Below are 24,948 nucleotides of genomic sequence, written 5' to 3' on the forward strand. Positions count from 1 at the left end.
CCAGTTGGTATCTAAAAAGTTGTCATTACCAAAAAAAGGAAGATACACATTGATTAAAATAAGACATGGTGAGGAGAAAGACAAGAGGACCGCATGCACAATATGATTACAGTTCCCAAGTAGCTCAGATTTCAAAAATACTTTTTGTTTAATTAATATTGCTAAACCTGCTTTGCAGCGCCCCCTCGAATTTTCTCGATGAGCTGGAAGAGAATAGGAGTTAAAACCCTTAATACTCAAATTTTCTATCATCCATGTCTCCTGTAAACACACACAATCAAAGGCCCCTAAGTAATTGATAAAGTCAAGGTCATCTTTTTTCTTGTTCCAGCCCGTGATATTCCAAGAGGCGATTTGAACATAACAGGCAGAGTGAGAATTAAATAGTCAATCCCTTTCCTCGATAATATCCAGCCTCTTATGAGGGTCTTGGAAGATACAGCCATTTTCACTTGGAGGGAACTCTGGAACTGATAAAACAACAGTGGGACCTGAAGGCACTGGAAGGGTGTGACCCAGAGAATTGTCCAGTTGATCCATACTTGCCTGTGGCAGAGAAGTTTGGGAGGATAGGGCAGACACTGCAGTTAAACCAGTCTCTTTAGGAGACAAGGGAATAGACGGAGGCTTTATACTCTCGCAGATGTTGAACAGTATTTTCCAATCTGTCGATAACATCCTGCTGTTCCATGGGTAAAAGATTCCCAAAGGTAAGGAAATAAGAGTCATCCTTAAAATCACAATCCCCCGGTGGCATCATATCCTTTGGCATTACAGATTGAGCTGGGGGCGGAGAAACTAAATTAGGGTTAAGAGGAGCACTTAATGACAGTTGAGGAGGAACAAAAGTATCCATTAAGGACATGACTTTGCCTGTCTCCATTGGAACATCCTGGTTTCTGTCTGTTGGTATTGTGGAGCTCAGACCAGTAACATACACTTTCCTTCTCCCATAAGACTTTAAAAGCGGTTGGATCACTGGATCATTAAACACTCTTGAGAGCTGGATTCCAAATTTGGCCAAAAGCTGTCTCTGATGCATACGTTTTACTGGAATGCTTGAGTTCTTGAAAGATAAAATTAATCTTTTCCCCATAGAGGAAAAAGGGAGGTGCTCAACCTTTACTAAATCAATGAATTTCTTGTCAAGTTTCAAAATAGAGGCCAATGATTGTAAAATAGAGTTTCTACTCTCCTACCTGGCAAAATTAATAGGCCTTGTTGTTATAAAGAGAGCAATCCTTTTACTCAATAGTACTCTCCTGGAACAGACGGGATCAGCTCTAGCAGTATCTCTCCCTGTAGCTGCAGGAGTTGAGTTTAACATCAGAGGACAGCTTCCCCCCGCACTCACTAAGGGTTTGCTTGAGATTGACGGGTCTTCGCTAATCAGCAGCCACTCCTCAAGTGATTGCAGCCTGTCAAGTATCTTATTCAAGTAGTCCCAAATTTTGGAAACTGTTTCAGCTGTTAATATACTATGTTCAGCAATTAGCTTCACAAGGTCAGCTCTAGTCAAATGCCAAAAGGAGTCGTCAACAGAAACCTTGGGAGAGAGAGAAGCAGTAGAAGAAGGTATGTTTTCACTGACTTTCTCTGCTACTGATAGTAAATTAGTCTCTGCCTGCAACTGTAGAGGAGGTGAAGGAGAGTGAGCAAGCCCTGATGTTCCAGCACCTCATATCTATTGTTGGAACAAGGAATAAGATAGTCCCCATCAACTTCAAAGTTGTTAGCAAAAAAATCCTTTATCTTCAGTTGTTTAAAACCTGGGGGGGAGGGGAGTCAGGTGAATCAGCAGTTAAACATCCCCTATTTCTCTTTCTCCTGTTCGACATAGCAAGATATAATTAGCAGTTGCTAACTCCAAGCCTTTTCGCAGTATGAACTCCCACCTTTCAGGTATAAAACTATAAAATTTGCCCACTTAACAGAAAGAAAAAACCAGCTCTTATCTCAAGCAGCAGACACTTGCGTCCTCCCGGCGGCCATTTTCCAAATTCTTAATAAAATTAATTATTTCATTTTATTATACCCCACCCTTTCCCAACAAAGCCTAAAAATAAAGTCAACTAAAGGTAAGCTCAGAAAGGAAATGCACAGGATACAACCCAAAGACATGTTCAAAGACTTGTGGCTTTTTGCATCCCCACCCCCCTTGGAAGAGCAAACTGTTAAGGCTTCTGAAGCATTTGTCTTTCTGTGTTGGGTGTAGCTGTAATTGTTGTTTGAGATGCAGAAGTCCAAAACCTTGCTGAATGCATGTAACTAGTTTGGGGTCAATGCATTCAATATGATTAACAGCAGTGCATATGCCAGGTATTCTTTGCACCAGTGGAAAGCGCAGAACAGTCATAAGACAAACATATTTTATTTTTTTCATTTTATATCATTGAAAATATAAGAAGATCATTAAAGACATGGGAGTACTATCACATAACAAAACCATGTCTGGAAATATCTTAAGGGAACAGGTAATAACTATCTTGGTGAAAGATACCTTGCAACAAGGTATAAGAACTGCCATGTTCCACGGCCCGCCTGAACCAACACCGTGAACTTTTCCCATGGTTTTTGGTAAGCCATGATTGTAGCCTCCCCTTATCAAAAGTACCTAGCTTTTAAGCATGCTGTGCCAACTTGTTAAATGAATTGAAGAAAGATGTGTGACATTTTGGAAGCCACTGTAGCTAAATGTATTCATGCTTTCAAATTTTCCAGCTATAAAAACAACTTTGCGTCTGACATAATACAGAAAGCTGCTTCTAAAATCATCTGGGAGGAGGAGATTCTCTTGAGGAGCTGCTACTGTATGTGATATCACTGTGGTCATTTACAAGTAATACTGGACAATTACATTTTGGAACATCCATACCTGTCTATTTTGTAGACATCCAAATAAAGGCTTGCCCTCATCTTCAAGAAGATTTTCTTAAAGGGAAACAAAGAAAATTTGTAGTATGTAGTCTAAAGGCAGAGAGATAGTTTACGTTTTGGTCTCCACACACACCTGCTGTTTGTTTCAGAAATCAGCTCTAAGGATCTGGAAAGCTTCACATACAGAAGCTACCACAGTATGGGATGGTGCAGTGATGATGGGGAAATCAGGCAAAGTCACCTTCTCCCTCTGTGATACAAGTTGAGAACAGAAGAGGGAGAAGGTTGTGATTTTACCTGATTCCTCTCAACATCCTGTACTGTGCTACAGTTTGTGAGACTCGCCTGATCCTCAGAGATTTTTGGGACACACAGCAGGCTTCTTGGGGAAGGAGAGAGGAAAGAAAAATCCACTCCGCAACTCCTTCTGCTGGATCCAACCCATTACTGTGCTTAGTTCTAATTCAGAAGCCATAGTTTAGTAGCTCTAAAACTCTACCGGTGTCACATTTAATAAAAGCAAAAAAAATCATGTTCTGAAAAAATTCTATTTTTGGCTTACCTAAACACTGGATGGTGAAAGCACATGTGCTCCAAGTCATCATAGGAATACGTGGATCAGCTTCATTTGGAGCAGCCTTCAATCCAATTCTGTAAATTGCAGTGGCAAAGAGAACAACCATCTCTTTGATGCTATTAGAATATCTGTCTCTGTGGAAGAAGCAAGGAGAATGTCGTCTGTGAACTGATGACAATAGATACTCCAGAAATTCAAGAGACAGATTGAGATTATCTGTATATTTTAATTTTAAAAGAGGTGAACAGTGATTTGTCTTTATGAATCAGCAACCCTTGATAACAGGCTTGAAATCCCAATGTGTTACAGCCAGAAGTTTTTGTTTATTGTTGTGGACAACTTTCAGGTTAAATCATAGCTGCTGTAAATTATCAATTTGATCGGGGTTGTATACTTTAGTCAGTGACAGTTAATCAACAGATAAATTGAAGTAGGGCCTCTCTGCTTCTGCTTTCTTAACCCATGTCAAGAAAAGAAGGGATATTGTCAAAATTGTTACCAGAGTAAGTGATATAAAATGCTACAATATGGAAGACTGCAAACTAAGAAATGAAGACAATCCATGCTTTTCAAGTGCAAGGAGTAGAGTTGCCATAAAACATACTTGCCCCCTCACATATACTCTAGAGATCTTAAAGGAACTCTTAAGAAACAAAGCTTATTAAGAAACAAAGCTTATATAAATCTTAATCCCCCTTTCCTGGACTCACCTTTCACCAAATAGAACACAATGCCCAAAATATTTATTCTAGATTAAACGAATACAAATAGAAAAGTGACTCTTTACACTTACAAAGGCTGAACTCCAAAGCTAAGAATAGAATGGAAGTCTGAGGAGGAATTTTCCACTTCTTTACTACATAGAATGGTTTGCTTTTCTTCTTTTAGAAAAAGAGGGAGGGAAAAATCACAAATCAAACCACTATAGCTGAACAAACTGAAACAAAAACCATTCATGTTAATTCAAAATTACTTAGAAAAAATAAAATAGAATTTCCTTAATTATTCCTATATGACAGCCAATTCTGAGAAAACAGGGATTAAACACAGTATGTAGCATGGAATTATTTTGCAAGTGGGTGCCGAAAAGCAGAATAAGGTTATAGAAGCAAGTCCCACTCCAAAAAGCAGGAGAATGACTGCTTTACAGGATATTTCAATTATCTATAAATAAGTCACACAGCATGCAATCCTGAAGGGGAGTGACCCCTACGCTGGCATCCATGCTACTTGCACCATGCAAATTGGCACGGACACCAGCATAGGGCGACTTACGCTAGTCCCCCTGGACACCGGTGGCAGGGAGGCGCTCAGACACCACCATGGCCTCCTGATGGCATTCCAACGACGCAACTCTCCGCACTGGCATCCTGGGAGGCATTCCCTGGGAGCAGAGCTGCCTTTTGGCAGCTTTCTAACCCTTTTTGCTCTGGGAATACCCCCTTCATGCAGTGGTGTTGCTACACCACCTTTTTGGGTGGTGCAGCCTCGCTGCAGTCAATGGGGGCATTTTCCTCTTCCTACTTTTAAAATAAGTTTCAGTGGCTGGGAAGCCTCTGTGGAGGTGGCCCGGCTGCGCTGCTCCCAGCCACCACATTTCTACCCCCCTCTTTAGGAATGTGCTGACCATCTGTAACTTTCCTTAAAGTGTCTCTGTAAGAGCATAAAAAATCAGATAATACAGCAGTTTTAACATTTAAAATTTTTAAACACAAATTTCCAAAAGGTAAAGAACTGAATAAAAATCTAACCTTGAAGACCCTTCTTGCTGTAACCGTATATCCTGGCCATAACAATCTCTATCCACTTGGACAAAGGCAAAAGCTCAGCCACCAATTCTGCATCTTCACTGGCAACATAAAAGGAAAGTGGTCCGTTGAAAAACAACACATAACCATAAGAAGGAGGAGAAGAAAGAGAAGAAGGAGAAGGAAAAGAAAAAGGAGGAAAAGAGTTGATTTTTATATGCCGTTTTTCTCTACCTTTTAAGGCGAATCAAACCAACTTACAATTGCCTTCCCTTCCTCTCCCCTCAATAGACACCTTGTGAGGTAGGTGAGGCTGAGAGAGTTCAAAGAGAACTGCGACTAGCCCAAGGTTACCCAGCTGGCTTCACATGTAGGAGTGGGGAAACCAACCCGGTTCACCATATTAGAGTCCGCTGCTCATGTGGAGGAGTGGGGAATCAAACCAGGCTCTCCAGATTAGAGTCCACTGCTCCTAAACATTACACCACACTGGCTAACCCGCACCAGAACCCAGTCTCTGAGATGCACATACCTTATTAAATCAACTATATAGGTGTTACAGTAACTGTTTACAAATGAAATGATCTTTAAAAAGTATTCTTCTCTCTCAACACAGAGAGGGTGAGCAGGCATATGACTACTGTTAAACAGTTATTGATATCACACACTCAGGCAGAAATGAATCAAACACTTTCTCCTTGTATGTACAAAAAAACTGCTTTTACACTTAAGTACAGGGAAAATTAAATGCTGTAACATACCTGTTTAGCTTCTGTATCTGCAAAGGAATAATGGGAATCACAGTGTTGCATAGGGATTTGCAGAGTGGGCAGAGATATTCTCCATTTTCTAGGTCAAAAACCTGCTCAACATGAAGGCGCTGCCGAGAGTTTAGCTGAATGGCTTCAAAGTATCTGCAATATTCAAATGGAAACCAGAAGAAAAACTTCTAGCACAACATAAAAAAGCAAGAATTTTCATACCTATTTAACTCTTCTATGCTAGAATCCCTTGCCATTATTGACTTGGCTTACTATAGTAACTTAATATGCTTAAGGCTAGGAGAAAGGGAGGGACAGTGGCCTGCAAGTGCACATTTGAAGCTTCAGATAGATAGCAAAACCTTATGACTCTTTAATGAGCCACATGGCTCTGTGGGAAATAACTAGAAGTGGCTGGTAGTGACATACCATGTTTGGCCCAGTCCAATATGCAGAACATACAGCTGCTGGGGTGGGGGGCTGAATTTCAGAGGCTCCAGGCTAAACATTTAAGACCTCAAGGGGGAATAAATTCCCCAGCTTAAGACTCTTGGGATCACATGGACTAAATGTGAAGGGTATTGTCCCTTCTTCATTTCTTGATTGTTGGAGCAAAAATCAATTTCCTTCATTTAGTCATATGGAACAGGAAAAAAGCTGCAATTGGAAAGAGACACATTTCTCCCCGTCCCATTACACAAAGCAGAGTTTGGTAGGCAGGGAAGGGATTCTTACTCAGGACAGTGAAATTCTTAGCACAGGATTAGCCCCTGCTTCTCATGCATCTCCCACATCTTCTTGTCCAAGAGGTGAAAAACTATCTGGGATGCACTACATTTATTTGAACAGACTCTCCATAACACTCCAATCTGTTGCTAAAAGAAACTGAGGAGGGTTGGGGGGGAGGGGAGAATCAGGTACCCTAGGAGATCTAGCGTTCAACTAAATGCAGTGTGATACAATAAATGTAATACACTCATACAGTATGTTGAATGCAACCTCTCTCTACAGGAAAGGAGAGAGGCATTATTACCCAAGGAGAATACTTCTAAATTAAGAACTATCTCTAGAATGCACTGCTGAACAAGCTTGAGGTGATTGAAAATGGAAAGATTCTAAACCAGGGGTGGGGAACATCAGGGCCGGGGGCCGTTTAAGGCTTCAAAATCATTTGGTCTGGCCCTTTGTGGGTCCTGGCAGATCTCTAGCTCAGAAGGATCAAAGACTGGCGATCCGCCCCCTCCCGCAGACAGGAATAGCCTCTATTGAAGGCGGATGTTTGTTTTGCTGAGAAAAGGAACCTTTTCCCCTGAGTGCGCCACCTGTTGGAGGCCTGCCTGTTTGCCCTTGCCCCGGGGGGGGGGGGGTCATCTGAGGCAGCTGCCTGCTTGGGGCTTGGTCGGCTAATTCTTAAGTTGATAATTTTTTATGACCCGTGAATGATGTTATAAATATCCAAATGGCCCTTGGCGGAAAAAAGGTTCCCCGCCCGTTCTAAACAGTGATGCCTGTCAACTACTTTAAAAATATGTACTCCCATAAACAGACAGAAACCCCACCCTAGATAACTGTTACTACATATTTATTTTATTTATTCATCACTCTTATATCCCGCTCACCCCAGCAGACCGGGCTAAGTGCGGCTTACAATAAAATAAGAACATATTAAGCTACTAAAATGCATTACAACATTATATAACAATAAAATCCAGCCCCAAAATCAACAAGTCACTAAAATCAGAATAAAAATGTGTAAGTGCATTAGATGGTGCTCCTCAGTGGTATATGCCTTGCAGCTTACGGGCAATAAGTCCCCCCATCTAATAATTAAACTGAATGAAGATACTAAAGGGGGGGGGAGATATTTGAGCATTTCAATGACGTATTCCACTTTTATTATGAAACCAGTGTGCTCTAAATTGCTATTTTTGCCTTGTAGTCTTGAATAAATATTTATGCTAATTTACTCTAATTTCTTTCACTGAAACATCTGAGGCTGCTGGTCTCTCACTTTAGCCATTAAAATAAGCTTAAGCACCCTAAAAGAGAGTCTGACTACTGACCAAGCAAATATACTCAAAGTTTCTGCTTACTTCTGCCAGCAAGCAGCGTGCATCACATGACCACAACTTCCTGTATGAATTCCACATGACAAGTCAATATCCATGAAGAGAGGATCTAGTTTATATATGAGGGAAAAGGACATCAAGAACATTCGCATAATTTAATCAAATGGCAACTTGAAAAATCAAATACATTTTACACAGAAAGAAGAATCTTTTCAGGACTAGCAACAGGTTTTGATTTGATATGTTAACAGGAATTTTCTGCATTAAATCCCAAATAGCAGCTTTCTTTTTGCATTTGACAAGGACTTTAAAAAAAAACCCTGTAAGACAGCAATAGGACCTTTCACAGTCTAAGCTTTCAACACTAAACATTATCATTTGTTTTAGGATTGCCAGATCAAAGGCAATGCACTGCTACTATTTTCTTGTTTCATTGCAATGAGAAAAGATGTGGATTTTTACCCACAACGTTTAGTTTACATAACAAATAATAAGACAAAGAATAATAGTAAGTATACTCATTTACATTGCATTTGTCTGTGTTCAAAGTACTTTACATACAATAGCTTGTGGCAATCCTTACAACAGTCCTCATTTACATTGCATTTTCTGTAAGGTTGGCCAGCTGAGGTCACCTAGTGAGTTTACTACAGGGACAAGATCTGAACACAGGATTTCTCCCTCATTTTTTCGCTACTATGCTCTGTCAGCTTATTCGTTATTTTAATAAGTTCTGCCTCAGCCCTTTCACAACATGGGATCCAGGGCGGCAACTGTCACAAATTCTCTGTAAATTCTTGCAGCTGTATGGCTCTTTTGAGAGAGCCTACAAAAACCATTACCAAAAGTTTTGTCACGGCTCGTGTTGTTAAGGGGTCTACACTCTTAGTATGTATCACTTACTGAGAAGTGAAGTTATCTTATTCAGCGAGACCTCACAGACAGGAGTCAATGATAATTCCTACTACTGTAGGCTTTCTATTGAAGTGTGCCAGAAAATTTATAAACAATGAACTTCCTTTAAATAACATTTATTTCACATAAAATATATATATGCATGTGAATATTTACACACTCTCAAAACATGTCATAAAATACATTATGATATACGCAAGCAGTTTCAAACAATCTTTATAAGCACTTTCTATGTTCTCTCTATGAGAGTTTAAACCTTTCACAACTTGTATCTCTAGATTCATTTAGAATACTACAGTTACAGAATCTAGTAAAAACATGGTTAGTGTATAATCATTACAGAATCCCTATCAAAATATGATTAATATAATGGGAGGGAAGATATGATCAGTAAAAACATCTTAAAATCATTTCAGTTATCATAGTAATATTTCAGGACGAAAGACATGCTTTTATTTTGCCATGTCATTTGTAAATCATCTTAACTTCATGGAAACTGAATTTATGTTCAGGATATTTATGTTTCAGTATGTGTTAGCTTTACCCAATGCTGTGTGTAGAGGATAGAATACCATAAGCTTTGTATTTAATCTATTCTATGTTCATGGACTGCAGATCATTGTTAAGATCAGGAATGCTACATACATGCTGAAAGTATGTGTGTATCTTAACAGTCAGCAATGCAGAGCTTATGTGTTATGTATAATTCATTATGTGTAAGCTTACGGCTGTATTAATGTTCTATGGAAGACTCAGTTATTCTCTGGCTTTGCCAATCTCAGAGAATATGTTTACTTGGTTAAGAGTCTCCATAAATAAGCCTAATAGGTTCTGTATATGTTTTATGTAAGCACTGCTTTATATGTGCCTTGTGCATTACCACAGAAAACAGAGATCTTCCTCTCTTTTCAGGAATATCTCTGGCCTCTTACCCTGAGAAAGTTCTGAAGCCCTTCTGTTATTTAGAAAAGACTTCTGAACAGGGAATTATCTATATAGGATCTATATAGGATATACAATTCTCATTCTTGCCAGCATTTGGAAAGCCAGAACAGGATCAGACAGATCTTCTTTGAGGTTCCATTAATCCTTGCTAGGATCAATTGAGGCTCAATATACCAAATATGGTGAAGATCCAATACACTTAGACTCCCATCTCCAAGGTAGAGTGCTAGGAGTTCTAAGGTCTCCATCTTTGTCATGGAGCAGCCTGCCAGCATTTCACTTCAGATTCTAGCCTTTATGAGAACTAGAATTGCTGAACTGAATTCCCTTTCAAAAGGGATTTCTAGCTTTAGGCAAGAAGACTGTAAATCTGTATGCAAGAGATGGTAAGAGAGTGAAGCCTGACAACCAGAGTTGTCTCCCTTCAATCTTCTTAGGTTTTACATCTTTCAAGATGGAGAGAGAAAGGCCAGACAGCTGAAACTGTCCTCCAGTTACTCTCTCTTAGTCTCATGCAAGAGACAGAAAGCTGATAGCCAGACAACCAGCATTGTCATCTGCCAACATTTCTTTCCAAGTTTTACATATTTGGAGATGTGGAGAGAATGAGGTCAGACAGCCTAAGCCATCTTCCGTCAACTCCCTGCCTTCTGGCAGTTTGGTTCTGGCTTTTATTCTCTCAGACCAGCGGTCATCTGAGCTGAGAGACTAGAAGCTTCTGCCCGGGGTGGCTACACTAATACCTGTATCCTTGCACTTGGCATGGTCACACATGGTGGTGGTGTGCCATTGTCACTTGGTCTGTGAAGAAAGCATTACCATGTTCTTGGCATTGAGTCACAAAGTTCACAAGTGCAAGGTCACAATCTGTTATACTGTTTGAAGACTAGGTCTGAATCATTAGGTTAGCATTATTCCCTCCTCACACGGCAGCTATCAGAGGGACTAAACTCCCAGGCAGAAATGACCTTCTTGTTAATGTCAAGAAGAGGCCAAGCACCTCGGATAAGTGATGCTGATATTTTTCCCGACACAACCATCAAGCGGGCAACATTGCATATCATAACCTTGTAATTTTGCAGGATATTTATCTCAGAATATTAAGAATAGTCTTAGCCAGCAACTCATGATCTTTACTCTATTTTATTTACTACATCAACAATTCTGTTCAGAGAAATAAGCCTCTATAAACCTTTTTGTAAACTTTTACTTCTATGCTTTACTCATGAGATTCATAGGGAAACCACAGGTACAGGCACCCTACATCTCAGGCCTGCAACAGTTTCACAACAAGAATTTTTGTTTTGCAGCTGATTTATAAGACATCGCACCAAAATGAGATCCCAGATGAAGTGAGTGACTATTTAAGCAAGTTGCTTCTAGAGAGACACATACCTACTGGAAGGTCAAGCACTTTCCCCCTAGTCTGAGTTAAGGTAGTGGATCTCTGGACACAGGCAGATAGAACCATGGCAGCGCTATCCAGCCTTACTTCCTGCTCTTCTTGACACAAGATACACGTCAACACCTCTTTTTCTGTAAAAGATGGCCCTCGCTGGGGCCCCAAGGCAATTCTGGAGTAGTCCATGGTTGGCGGAGTGCTAGACAGGAACACACACAAGGTTCAAACTAACAAGATTTCGGTTAAATGCATAAGATATCTTCTGACAAGCAACCAAACCTGAAATGTATATTTAAATAACGAACAAATAAGTTTTACAAAATTGAGTATGAACTGCTTTACGCCAGCTAAACTACAAATGCAATAGCTGTCAACCAGAATACGCTAAACAAAGTAAGTCTATAATGGAAATGTGTTAGTACAGTAGATCATAGACAGTAGTAAACACTATATTGATAAGGATTTACATGTAATTGAGCTTATAAATTAATATTTGAAAATATTCCTTTGCATTCATTTTTAAAATGGATAATTTAGGCACTGTTCGGAAATAATATTTTCCCCTGGAAATTCACTTGGGAAGACACTGGAAGCTGATCTCAGGATCATGTCCTCCTTATCGCTGCTCCCTTAATGCTAGGGGAGAGAACTGAATGACAAATCCATGGGATAAGGTGCTGCGTTAAGGAGAAGAATTGGGGGAAACTGAGCTGGATTCCAAAAACTACTCAGGATTTTATAACTGATTATTCTTTCTTCCTACCTTTCTTCTTCCATAGCATCTCTTCCTTGTATTTCTTGTGTATTCTCATATAAGAGCTTGTGAGTTTCGATGAAATTCTTCTGCAAGGCAGACATCTGGGCCATGATCTTCTGGCGATGTAGCCTAGCTGCTTCCGCCTTCCTCTTCCTCTCAGCCTTTTCCTTGTCCTGGGTGCTTTGTACCTTATTTGGCATCAGAAAATACATGAACCCACTTATTAATAAAAGTTTCCAAAAATAACATTTGATCTCTTTCTTTCCATTGATAATGAAGTAGGATTACAGAACAGGATATGCTTATCATTGCTATGGAGAGACTGTAGACTAGCTGAAAATAAAGTTGCAGGCCACTGTTCAACACGTGAACCCTCCCACAGCTGGCCTACACACATCACTCTCAGCTGCTGGCACTCTCCCACAACAGCAGAGAATACTTTGACTGCTTTAGAGGCAAGCCTGGCTGAAGGTCATCTGTTTTCTCTGAACCAAGTTCCCACAACATATGTGGGAAGGGGAAGAAGATGTATCGACTCCCACTCTGAAAAATCAGTCGTCTGCAAATTTTATCCAATGCCTGCAGAATGTGCATGTGTTTTAGGATGTAAAGCTGCAGAATGTGCATGCGTTTTAGGATGTAAAGCATAAACACTAAACAGCTGTTTCCTAACCTCAGCAAAAGTGTTCTGTGCTACCCTCTCTTTAGAGGGGAAAAAGCACAGGGCTTTCTCACGGCAAGAGAACACAGAACTCTGTGCTAACAAGGAGATGGCAGTGATGTGCTTCCAAGGAGGCTGGTCGCAGAGCAAAATGCCAGCAAGGTACACATGAACACATGAAGCTGCCTCCTACTGAATCAGATCCTTGGTCCATCAAACTCAGTATTGTCTACTCAGACCGGCAGTGGCTCTCCAGGGTCTCAGGCAGAGGTCTTTCACATCACCTACTTGCCTAAGCCCTTTAACTGGAGATGGCGGGGATTGAACCTGGGACCTTCTGCATGCCAAGCAGATGCTCTTCAACTGAGCCACGGCCCCACGTATATTTGTAGAAAGGCAAGGGGAGGAACCAAGAGGCTCCTTGCAAATTATTTTGAATTCCCACTTACATACTTATCAGCTCCTTTATCATCACTGCATTGCCAGATCAAAATTCCAACTTGACACCATTCAACTGTTTTTCTATCATATTTCTTCTTATGCTTACCTCATGGACTTTTGTAGATTCTGATGAGGATGCAGTAGCAACTGTTGGCAAATTAGACTTCTCTCTCAGACGTTTTATTGTTTCAAACATCTAGGAACAAAAGGTTTGATTGTTAAACTATGTTTAAACAGGTATTGTTAAATACCTATTCAGGCCAAACTTGGGAGCAACACTGTTAGGCACGGCCAATGTTACTGCTTCACACTAACTTTCCCTCCAAATCTGATGTATTACGTGAGGCTCGGTGAAATCTGCCAATAACACATATACATATGAAGCTTCTCAGAAGTATAATTCTATTGATCATATAAAAGGATCACAATTACATCCTTTGTTATTGGGAAAAGGGTATCCAGAAGTCTATGGCGGAACCCAAGCTTGAAGCCAGATGTCCTTAGTCTTGTGTTGTATTTACTGGCCAACACTGTTTTGTCACAACGGATGTGCATTCAGATATTTCCAGTCCGGTACATCTGAAAAACACCCAAATCTGAAACACATCTGAAACACACTAAGAAGGTATCTGGATTTCTCAGATTATCAATAAGATCCGGAATATTTCTGGGAATATTCGAGGCTGGCATTTTAAGGCTCAAAGACCTGTTTTTCTTCCATTTTACGGGTTTCTTAAGCAACAAGAGGGAGGGGGAGGGAGGCAGCTCTTCTAGACAATGGGATCAGATGTTGGGGGAGTACTAGGACTGACTGCCAGATCATGACAATTCCATGGCTCTCTGAGCATGTACAAAGAAGATGAAAAGAGGCCTGCCTTGCAGCTTGTCTCCATTGCAAGGCTAGATTTTTTGCAGTCCTGGAGGTACTCGCTGCTACTTCTGTTCTGGTCTGTGCCTTGAATTTCTGCTGCCTTCCTGGGAAGACATTCTTGTTCTGTGCCTGGACATCTTCAGGACTGGCCTCCAAAGATAATACAACAAAATTGGCCCATCTAGTGGCCAATTAGGAAGCATGTTAAACCAACTTCCTTCCTCTATACACATACATGTAAGTCATGCCATAGATTCATTTTGTTTCAATTCCTTTTCTAATAAATACCTAATATGGAATTGGTGTGCATATGGATGGTCCAACTATCTGATGCTGAGAAATCCATGAAAGACCCTCGTGTAGTTTTGGTAAAGTATATTACAGTTGGGGGGGATCCCAATTCACACAGGGGTTATGGTGCAGCGTGGAAACTGGCTTATAACTGTTTCTCTTCAACACTGTTCCATCCTCAGTTAACCCTGTGGGGAGGAACACGCAGCCACTGTGAATGCCTGTATATTTCTCCCTGTGGGGCAAGTGGCAGTTCTAAGGTCATGAAAATGTGGTGAGGAAAAGGGTTAAAGCACTCCTTATGCAACAGTTTCGCCTGTTCTCTGAAGCTGCTGTTTACTGAGATGAACAGATCTCTAGTATCTTGCTCAGCTTGACCCTAAGTTTTTATTTCTGGTGAGCTACCCACTATCACCACACACCTTCTTGGAGAGTCACAGCGAGTTTAGAATCTGTTAACATATAGGTGAAGCTAGGATTTTTTTTAGATCATTGTACAGCTCTTCATCATGTATGGTGATTGGCAAGTTTTTAGAAGGTTACAAATCCTTCATTTTATAACAAACGTAGATTTCCAATTAACCATTTTCTTCTCAAAAGCCCAAACACTAACAAAATACATCTGCATAATTTAACTGAAGACATTCTATGAAGTAATGCTACAAGATTCGTTTAAAAGTTAACTGTGCAAGTCTCTTTCTTTGCTTACTTGTAGTACCCAGTTGATCATATCCTTTTGGGACTCTAGCTGTTGGATTCCTTTAAGTTTTTCCAAAATCATTAGTATATTCATTGCATTCAAAGCAGAGCTTCCCATTCCTTTGCAATACAAGATACAAGAATAAAAATATGAATCTATGCTGCTTCAAAGTATTAGATATGGACATATTTTAAAGTTATGGAAGACCTGCCTTTTGTCACAGCTAATTCATCACTGCTATGACAGTGATACTTTTCCATTCTTCACAAGTTACAAGCTATACAGAGGACTATACCACAGAGATGGCTTAGGATCTTATTCTCATTACTTCTTCACAGATACAACATAACCTGAAATGGCAGTCTCTGACACTATAGGTAATTAAGGTATAACTAAAGACAATTTGTTTATACTCTGGTCTGAGTATTTTGCCCACCACCAAATGGAGGTCAGCACGATCAGGGATTGCAATTAGAAACAGTCTGTAGACTGTTCAGGCGAAGATATTACTAGACTCAGCTCTAGTATTACTCAGCTCTATATATCCTCAACTAAATATCCTGGTGACGTGGGAGAGGTCCTAAGCCGCTGCCTGGCCCAGGTGGCTAATTGGCTAAAAGTGAACAAATTGAAACTAAACCCTGAAAAGAGAGGTAATGCTGGTTGGGAAGGTGGAGGCCTTGAAGGACATTGTTCTCCCCACTTTTGATGGAGGTCAACTGACCCTTGCTGACTCAGTTAAAAGCCTTGGGTCAGTGGATCCAGCTTTATTACAGCAGACGCAAGTTAATACAGCTGCAAAAAAGGCTTTCTACCAACTCAGCCTAGCCTGTAAGATGGTCCCATACCTTGATACGCCTGACCTGGCCACCTGGCCCTATGCTACAGTAATATAGAGACTAGACTACTGTAATGTACCATACACTGGTCTCCCCCAAAATCAACAAGGAAACTCTAACTGGTCCAGAATGCTGTGGCTTGACTATTAATGGCAGTTTGATGGCGCATGCATATTACTCCCATTCTGCAGAAGCTCCATTGGTTGCCCATTTGTTATCGAGCTTGGGTATCACATATTGGTTATCACATATAAAGCCGTTCATGGTCTTCACCCCTTTTATATATGGGACCACCTCTCTCCCTATGCTCCTCCATGCAACTCTGCTCATACAGGTACCAACCAGCATATGGGCAAAATCAACAACTGCCTGTACATGCGCTTTCTTAGTCGTGCCCCCGCCCCCCTTGTGGAATGGCCTGCCTGAGGAGGTCAGGAAAGAACCCACTCTCCTGGCTTTCCACAAACTGATTAAAAAGAGGGCTTTTCTGTGCAGGTCATAAGACTGCACAGTACAACATGGTTCACAGACTTAATTGGATAAATGATTGGGACTTGTCTATACTGCTGTATTGGAAGTAGTATTGGAAGTAGGATCCTATTATTTAATTTCTGTACCTCTTAATGTGTCATGTTAATACTTTTGCTATGCTTCTGTTTCTTTCTGGTGGTTCTAGACTTCAAATCTCCTAATGCATTAGGTATCGAATGTCCCATTTTACTGATTGTACTGACTTGCTACGTGTAATCTGCCTTGAGTTCTTCTAAACAATACAAACAAATAAATAAATAAATCAAGACCCTGCCCCTTGTTTTAAAATGAGTCACCCTTCAAACATTTCTTGTTTGAAGTGTGCATTTTGTTTATTTATAGACCTTTGCTATTTACATTCAAGATCAAGAACTGCACGGTCACATCAAACATTTGTCCATCTGCTGAGAAGCCACTTCATAATTTGGTCCCAGATACAGTATTCTTAGAACAGCGAGCTACTATTTTAGTTCAGCATAGCATGCAGATTCTCCTTTTATAAGAAGCAGCCCTTACTTGATGCTTTGTGGTAGAAGTCAAAGGTCACTTCTTCTTCTGGAACCTTCTCTAAGTGCTGCTTTTCTTCCAATAAGCCCAAAGCAAGGAGGTGAAGAACCTAAAAAAGTACAAACAAGTATTATTTATTTGGGCCTGCAGGTTTTCGCTTAGTCTACTATAATAACACACTCTCTGGCTTGCAAGACATGTGATCCTTCCCATGCTGATCATTTAGGAGAGAAAAAGAACCTGCCATCACTGGCTGCTCAGCTGTCCAGAACTTGACTGTTTCCCAAAAAACAATGCAGCAAACGAATGTACCCGTGTTCTTTAATAGGCTTTCCTGCACAGATTCATGTAAAATATGGGAAGTGAAAGACAATTGACAAAGGAGTCATTAATCCCATAATTCAGACTGGGGCATGTCTGATTAGGATGATTGTGACAGAATCTGGTGGGTGGTCCGGTGGGTGGTCTGGGAGTACTTGGCATTTGAGAATCAGCTCTGGACTTTGTCTCCTTCCCTGTATGGGATCTCCACATAACAGCAATTATATCCTGACAGAATGCTGTGCATTCATCTCCTTGTAACGTTGTTGCTAATGGCCAATTAGATGTGAAATTTTTAAATGGAACCTGGAACCAACTCACTTCCCCTGCAGTGCAGTGTCCTGTGTAGCTCCAAAACAACACCTCCCGGGACTGTTTCATGCCAGAAAATGGCACCAGGGAAAAGGAGAAGCCTCTCCTCCCCTTGTGCAGCTGTCCCAATCTGAATCAGGCCCCTGTGGTGCCTTAAAAATTAATTCCGCACAGATGTTATGTGGCTGCAGACCACCTGGGCATGTCGCATTTAAAACATCACGTCTTATTTTGGCCCTAAATCAAACACCATATATTCTACTGAACATGCACATGGCCACCATTTTTTCCAAAGATAAGCCATCAGGTTGGATCCCAATGCAATTTTCCACTAACGAAAGGCACTTCAGTTAGTGGAATAGAACTTCCCTGCTTCCTTGTGGCAACTCACTGAGCTCCTCTTAATGCTGCTTTGGGAAGACAGGGGGCCCTTGGGGCTAAAACTCTGAAAAGGAGAAAGGTGAGGGGGTTGCCTCAGAAATATTGTAATAGAGACCCAAGTGGGGATCTGTGATACTCACAGGGGTTTCCCTTTCCCCTCTTAACTTTCCACTGGTTCTTCCACAGCACCTTGCCCCATCCCACCATTGCTGCCACTGCCACTAGATGAGGTGCAGCTTTCCCCCCCCCTCAACATGGCCACCGCTAGGCCTGCCACAGCTCCCAGCATGGCTCCCTGCCCCCCCAACACTGGCCCAGCAAAGCTCCCAGCCTCCACCACAGCTCTTCTCTTTCACTGTCACTGCTGCCAAACCCGGCACAGCCCCTGGCCTCTACCATGGCTCCTTTTGTAGCCATCAGACTCCACTGCGACTCCCATCCTCCCTTCACCATGAGCCCGGCACAGCTCCTGAACTTCACTGCCAGGCCCACCGCAGCTCCCACCCCTCCTTCATCTTAGTTGCTGGTCCACACTTGACTTAGATATATGATGATCTTTGCTCAATATTCAATAGCAAAAGAGGAAATTGTGCTTATACTATGAAAGAGATGAACTAAAACTTTGGGTTCCATTAACATTTTTGCCCATAAGCAAAACCTAACAAATAAGAATTTCATGCTCTGTATCTTTTGCACTGACTGTTTTGTTGGATTTAAAAAAAAATGTTTTCATTATTTTATTGCACAGTGGTTAACTTCCAAGCCCTTTGAGCTCCTTAGGCCCCAAATTAAGCAGAAGAGTATGAAAGCTACACTACCATACTTTTAAACCATCAGTTTAAGATATATGCTTTAAGCAGGTCATGCCAAAAAGACTGTAAAAATTTTTAGCCTAAGCGAACGACCATAATCTACTGAAATGTTGTGCCCGCAGTGGAACAAAACAGTAATAGGTATGATGACCAAACTTGCTAAACACTGTATGATGTAGCGCCTTAGACTCGTTATTCTTACATTTCAGATTCGAGTACAAGAAAAAAAAAGTAGGAAGATCAGAGACTCCCATGCCACTTTTGGCCTTCATGTACATGTTGATGTTAACTGATTAGCAGCAAAGTAGATGTCATTAAAAACTGTAAAAAAAAATTGTTCCATTCACTATAGCCATTATTCAAATATAGCCATTCACTATAGCCATTATTTATTCATCTAGCATTCAAGGGAAAACTAAATGCTAGAATAAACATACAGAATATAGCCCGCATGTTCAACACTTTACTACATTGTGATATAATTGGAAAACCCTCAAGATACTAAAGGTAACAGAATTACAAACAAATCAGAACCAGAGCCTGACCATAATTACTCAGGGTACAGTAAAAACTTGTGTCATTTCTCTTTTATTACCCCCAGAATCTCATTCCTTCTTATGGAAAAAATTGTTTTATTTTTTAAACATAAAATTGAGCTTCCCTTGAACTTTTGGGCTGTGGTTAAGTGTAGCCTTTCTCGCCCTCCCCATGTTGGCCCCTGATCAAAACAGAAATTCTAGAGGAAGATATTGTTGGCAAACATACCATCTGGATCATTGCTTCAGTCCACAAATGGCTTTCCAGCTCTAGTGCTCTTTGCAAAACAGTCCTCATAATATGCATCATGATATCACAGTTTAGAACTTTTATCACATTTCTGAAAGCACCACTGAATTCAGGAGGTGTTGTAGGTGGCAATGCTAAAAAAGGCAGACAAATACATGTGTTTTACTAATTTTATCTTATTTACTTAACAGTCATCAGTTGCACTCTCAGCTAATAGGTCTCAAGGCAGCTTTCAACGTACAATGAATAAAACCAATCAAAAATACAAAAGCACTAAAATTATAGTAAAATTTAAAGCCTTTATAAAACTAAAAAGTCAACTCAGTAATGAAAACATAGACCATCAATCTTCACAAGGATAAAAGTGTGTGTGTGGGGGAGAAGTCAACTAAATGTGCAGGCAAAACAGAAAAAGCTAAAGCTAGACAATGATAGCATCCAGGAGAGCAGCTGTGGGAAGGACTTCCACAACTGAGGTGCCACCAGTGAAAAGGCACTGTCTTTAGTGTCTACCCAACTCACTTCTGAAGCAGGGCCTCTGTTGTTGACCATAATGGCCAGGCAGGTTTTATATTATTTATTTACAACATTGTACAGTACAATTTTATTCGGTACATGACCAGCAGAATTACAACATTTAAATCCTGCCTTTCTGCCCAGAGACACCAAGGGAGTATTTTAGGTACCCTGACTGAGCTCTACTTAAAACCCTTTTAGCCAGAGATGCCTGGAACTGAACCTGGGAACCATGTGTGCAAAAACATTGACGATCTGCCATTGAGCTGTAGCCCTCCCATACAAATCTGTTCAGCAGCAAGCATTACACCCAAACAAGCTTCCAAACCTAGAGTTAAAAATTTTTGCTAAGTTAATTGATGGAGTTTAACAGTGCATTCCTAAGGAGAGTTACTCCAGTCTAAACCCATTCATTTCAATGGGTTTAGACTGGAGTAACTCTGCTTAGGAATGCACTGTAACTGTAGCAGCTTTATGTGGAAAGGAAGACTGATGCACAATGTTTTTAGCACCTTGGAGAAATTGTGGGGAGAAAATGCTCTAGACAGAGAGCTAGTTTATAACTTGTTTCAGGGTACGTCAAGAGGTACTGAAATACAACCTCACAATATCTGACATTCCTGGAAACTATCATTTACTTAATACTACATAATCAAATAGTTTCTATGCAACATACAGTCTTAGTGAAGTAAAACTAGAGGGGCCCGAACAGTGACTGCAGCATGATCCTAAGCCAGTGTAGCAGCAATACAGAGCTTAATGGCTTTAACGTATGCTTGTGCCTGTCTCCATACCTCCAGAAGAATAAAAAGAATCTCAGGCGACTGGACACAAGTGGAGGAAGGAGCACCCACATTCCTTGCTAGTACGTTACAATGGTGTTTGTACAGAAATGGAGTCACAACCTTTTTCTTTTACATGGTAGCCCACAAAATTTACTACATAGGGAACTCAGATCTCCAAGTGTTTTAGGCCACTATTTCTTGTTCGTTTGCAAATAATTAATGATGATCAACTGAGCCACAGTTCTTCTTTTATCAGTATTGCACTTCATGTAAATCAGCTACATTTCAACTTGTTACCTTCATCTCTGTTTTCTTGCACTCTTCTTTTCTTTTGCATGTGTTCAGCCTGTTAGAGAGGGAGAGAGAGAGGGAGGGAGGGAGAGAGTCAACTAATTTATTCCTAGGAGTAGCAACAAAATAAAGGGTTTAATTAAATGCATGAATTATATTTAGTATGTTCAGTAATGTCTCCCCACAGTTATTTCAGCTGAGGAAAACAAAATAAAGGGGAGGCTCATGCCCCTCCTAAGCCTGTGCCATGGTGCCAGCCTGAATTGGGACCCTGTAGTTCTTGGGGAATTATTTCCCCAGAACTGCTATATGGCTGCAGATAATGGGAGTTGGGTTGGGGAAATCCTAGATCAAATGCATTCAAAAGTGTAACATTTAGTTTGGCATATTGTCGAAGGCTTTCACGGTCAGAATTCATTGGTTCTTGTAGGTTATCCGGGCTGTGTAACCGTGGTCTTGGAATTTTCTTTCCTGACGTTTCGCCAGCAGCTGTGGCAGGCATCTTCAGAGTAGTAACACTGAAGGACAGTGTCTCTCAGTGTCAAGTGTGTAGGAAGAGTCAGAGAGGGGTTGGGTTTGAGCTGAGTACTGTCCTGCAGACATAATGTGCTAATCATTGTCCTGTGAGTATCAAGATAATGTACTAATGAGAGTGTGGTATGTTAATATGGAAGCATTGTATCCTGAAATGATCTGGTAATGTGTGAAATCTGCATGGCTATTGTTGACTGTAGCCTTTGTTAGTCTGGAGGTGTTTCAGGGCAGGAAGCCAAGCCTTAGTCATTCTTAAACTCTCTTATTTTCTGTTAAAGTTGTGTTGATGTTTATGAATTTCAATGGCTTCTCTGTGCAATCTGACAAAATAGTTGGTAGAATTGTCCAGTCTTTCAGTGTCTTGGAATAAGACCCTGTGTCCTGTTTGTGTCAGTCCATGTTCAGCACTGCTGATTTCTCAGGTTGGCCAAGTCTGCAGTATCTTTCATGTTCTTTTATCCTTGTTTGTATGCTGCGTTTTGTGGTCCCGATGTAAACTTCTCCACAGATGCAAGGTATACGATATACTCCTGCAGAGGTGAGGGGGTCTCTTTTGTCTTTTGCTGATCGTAGCATTTGTTGTATTTTCTTGGTGGGTTTAAACACTGTTTGTAGGTTATGTTTTTTCAAAAGTTTCTCCATCCTATCAGTGACTCCTTTAATAAATGGCAAGAATACCTTTCCTATGGGAGACTGTTTTTCCTGAGTTTTCTGATTTTTGTTTGGTTTAATGGCCCTTCTGATTTCATTCTTGGAATAGCCGTTTGCTAGCAGTGCGTGATTTAAATGATTAGTTTCTTCCTTGAGAAACTGTGGTTCACAGATCCGTCTTGCACGGTCCATTAATGTTTTGATTATTCCTCTTTTCTGTCGGGGGTGGTGGTTGGAGTTTTTGTGTAAGTAGCGATCTGTGTGAGTTGGTTTCCGGCTGCTGGTTTCCAGCTGCTGGTTTCCAGCTGCTGGCGAAACGTCAGGAAAGAAAATTCCAAGACCACGGTTACACAGCCCGGATAACCTACAAGAACCAATTTAGTTTGGCCTTTATCAACCATGATGGATGTAAGCCAGGTTCTTTATATTGGAATTAAACACTTGAGGCAATAGATAATAAGGATTATTATCTATTTAATTAATTAGATTCCAAGAGTTTAATTAGATTCCAAGAGTTGGTTATTAGTTGTCTGGACACAATTTACATTTGCAAATTTCTCTTGTCTAGACCTACAGATTACAATAGCCTAGTCCTAATTCCCATCACCTGGGGGGGAAGTATTTTAAAAGCTTCTGAAGTTAATTTTACTATGTTTCCAGAATGATAAGAACAGGTGTGATCTGTGTTAATTCACACCAATTTTAATTAAGCAATTCTTCTCCATCCCTTCCAAAATGCAAGTCCTACCTCCATGTTTCATGATAACTGTAACAGTTTCTTACCTTGCTGTGTTGAGTCTTGGTGTAATGGTAAAAGAACATATTAAATTCCTTGAGGCACTCATCCTTCAGTTCGTAAACTCCATGGCATGATACGCCCGGCTTTCTTTATTAAAAAGGTCAACTCAGATTAATACATTCAATGATTAGTCACAATGATGCAAACAAATGAAAGTATTTTAGGTCTTATTAAGAGAACAAAAGTGAGATTCTAGGTGCATATGGATATAGGGGGTCACACTGTGACAATACTACTAGATGCCTAAAGATTCCAACTAGATTCCAGGTTTTTTCTCCCCCATGCGAAAGTCTGTACCCCAGCCCTGGGTGCTGGTGGGCATGGAGTGGGAGGACCCGTTACTACCAGATATATGTATATTATGTCATCTTATTTCATTTGCACTGGCTTCTACTCCCAAGTACGTACGAAGCATTATACAATCCAGTGCATGATAATTATGAAACCACCTTCTCCATTAATCCACTTTGAACAAGAGAAAAATCAGAAAAATCCAACAAATAAGGAAAGCTAGAGGCTATGCAAGTTGCGCCATTTATTTCATTGTACAATTGTTAAAGCATGCTAAAGGTAAACTCAGAAGATTCATATTTCCCAGGAGTCCCTAGTATTCCTCAGAAGTTTATCAGAGAGGTCCTTAATCACATCAAACAGAATGGACAATTTTTCTTGAATGACAGCTTGCCCATCATTACTGAATTTATTTTGCACCATGCAAGTATTGGAAGCATTAGGCAGAAGTATGAGGCCCAACCAAGTGAACTAAGCATGTGCTCTAGAACTCGTCACAGTAATACTCCGCTCATGAGCTGGAATCTCTTCATGCCCTATAAAGCTGCCTTTTTTTGGCTGGGTTTTTTTCCTGGAAGAATCTGCTGCTAGGGGACACGTGCAGAAAGCAAGGACACTGTAGCTCCTGCCTATGTGGATGCAAGCTGAAAGAACAGCAGGAGGTTGAGGCCAGATTACTCGGCAATAGAATTCCTCCATGGCTTAAACTCTCAGCTCGCTCATCACCATGATACACTTCCTGGTGCTCAGCTTGTGCTTCCTGTCCTGCTGTCTTAGTGTGCTCTCCAATTCCCTGGCCTTGACACCAGAGAGGCCATAACTGGTTTCTACTTTTCCAGTTACATGGCTGATATCACATGTTTGCAGCTTAACAGTTCTCACGTTGCCAGCTACTACAGGCTGATGGTTGAAGGCTACTGGAAAGGTTTGTAAAGGTTGAAGACCACTGCTCTGATGCAAAGGACCCATGGCAATCAAACAAATATTGAAATGGGGGGGATTTCTCCACCATGAAACAATTAGTATTCTGGTGTCCAAGAAAACAGACAACCAGATAACCACCACTTGAGCACAATTCTGAAAGCTGGCTTTCCTCTGAATTTTTTGAAAGCAGATCACTATATCTAGCCATAAACTGTCTGGTGCCTGTGTGAATTATGAAAGCAGCACCAACAAGGGCCTCTATATATTCAGAGTATATAAAAATGATTGCATACTGATGAGAAAAGAATATGCTCCAGCAGACAGGTTTCCACACTTGTATTCCCACTGATGTATTAAGAGTTTGAAAACGTTATAAAAAATACTGTTCGCACTTTGTTTGGCCCCTTTAGCTGTGAAGACGTCTTTCAACCATTTATAAGCCGTGGTATCCAAAAACCCTTTTAAAGCGATGTTTTTTATAACGTTTTCAAACTCTTAATACATCGCTGGGAATACAAAGTGCGGTAACCCCCACTGAATACTAAGAGCAACAGAGTCAAAAAGTAGGAGGACATGGAAAATTGACCTGCATACAGAAAGGGCAGAGGATTTCCAGTTTGCTACCCTGTCCATGAGTTTGTATGGTTCCTCAG

At 40.7% G+C, this 24,948-nt stretch overlaps 1 protein-coding gene across 1 annotated transcript in view; it reads right to left on the reverse strand.

Moving 5' to 3' along the window:
- The window catches only part of UBR1 (ubiquitin protein ligase E3 component n-recognin 1), an 87,647-nt gene that overhangs the window by 15,290 nt on the left and 47,409 nt on the right, over positions 1-24,948 (reverse strand). The window contains exons 23-36 of the mRNA XM_056851173.1: positions 23,065-23,167; positions 21,103-21,151; positions 19,484-19,638; positions 16,902-17,001; positions 15,025-15,134; positions 13,260-13,349; positions 12,058-12,239; positions 11,288-11,493; positions 8,057-8,141; positions 5,964-6,116; positions 5,206-5,303; positions 4,248-4,335; positions 3,440-3,588; positions 2,876-2,931 (exon numbers count right to left, since the gene is read on the reverse strand). Of these exons, the coding sequence (XP_056707151.1) occupies positions 2,876-2,931; positions 3,440-3,588; positions 4,248-4,335; positions 5,206-5,303; positions 5,964-6,116; positions 8,057-8,141; positions 11,288-11,493; positions 12,058-12,239; positions 13,260-13,349; positions 15,025-15,134; positions 16,902-17,001; positions 19,484-19,638; positions 21,103-21,151; positions 23,065-23,167 (1,624 nt within the window). The remainder of the gene's footprint in view (positions 1-2,875; positions 2,932-3,439; positions 3,589-4,247; positions 4,336-5,205; positions 5,304-5,963; positions 6,117-8,056; positions 8,142-11,287; positions 11,494-12,057; positions 12,240-13,259; positions 13,350-15,024; positions 15,135-16,901; positions 17,002-19,483; positions 19,639-21,102; positions 21,152-23,064; positions 23,168-24,948) is intronic.

Source organism: Euleptes europaea, chromosome 6, assembly GCF_029931775.1.
Source record: "Euleptes europaea isolate rEulEur1 chromosome 6, rEulEur1.hap1, whole genome shotgun sequence".
Taxonomy (NCBI): domain Eukaryota; kingdom Metazoa; phylum Chordata; class Lepidosauria; order Squamata; family Sphaerodactylidae; genus Euleptes; species Euleptes europaea.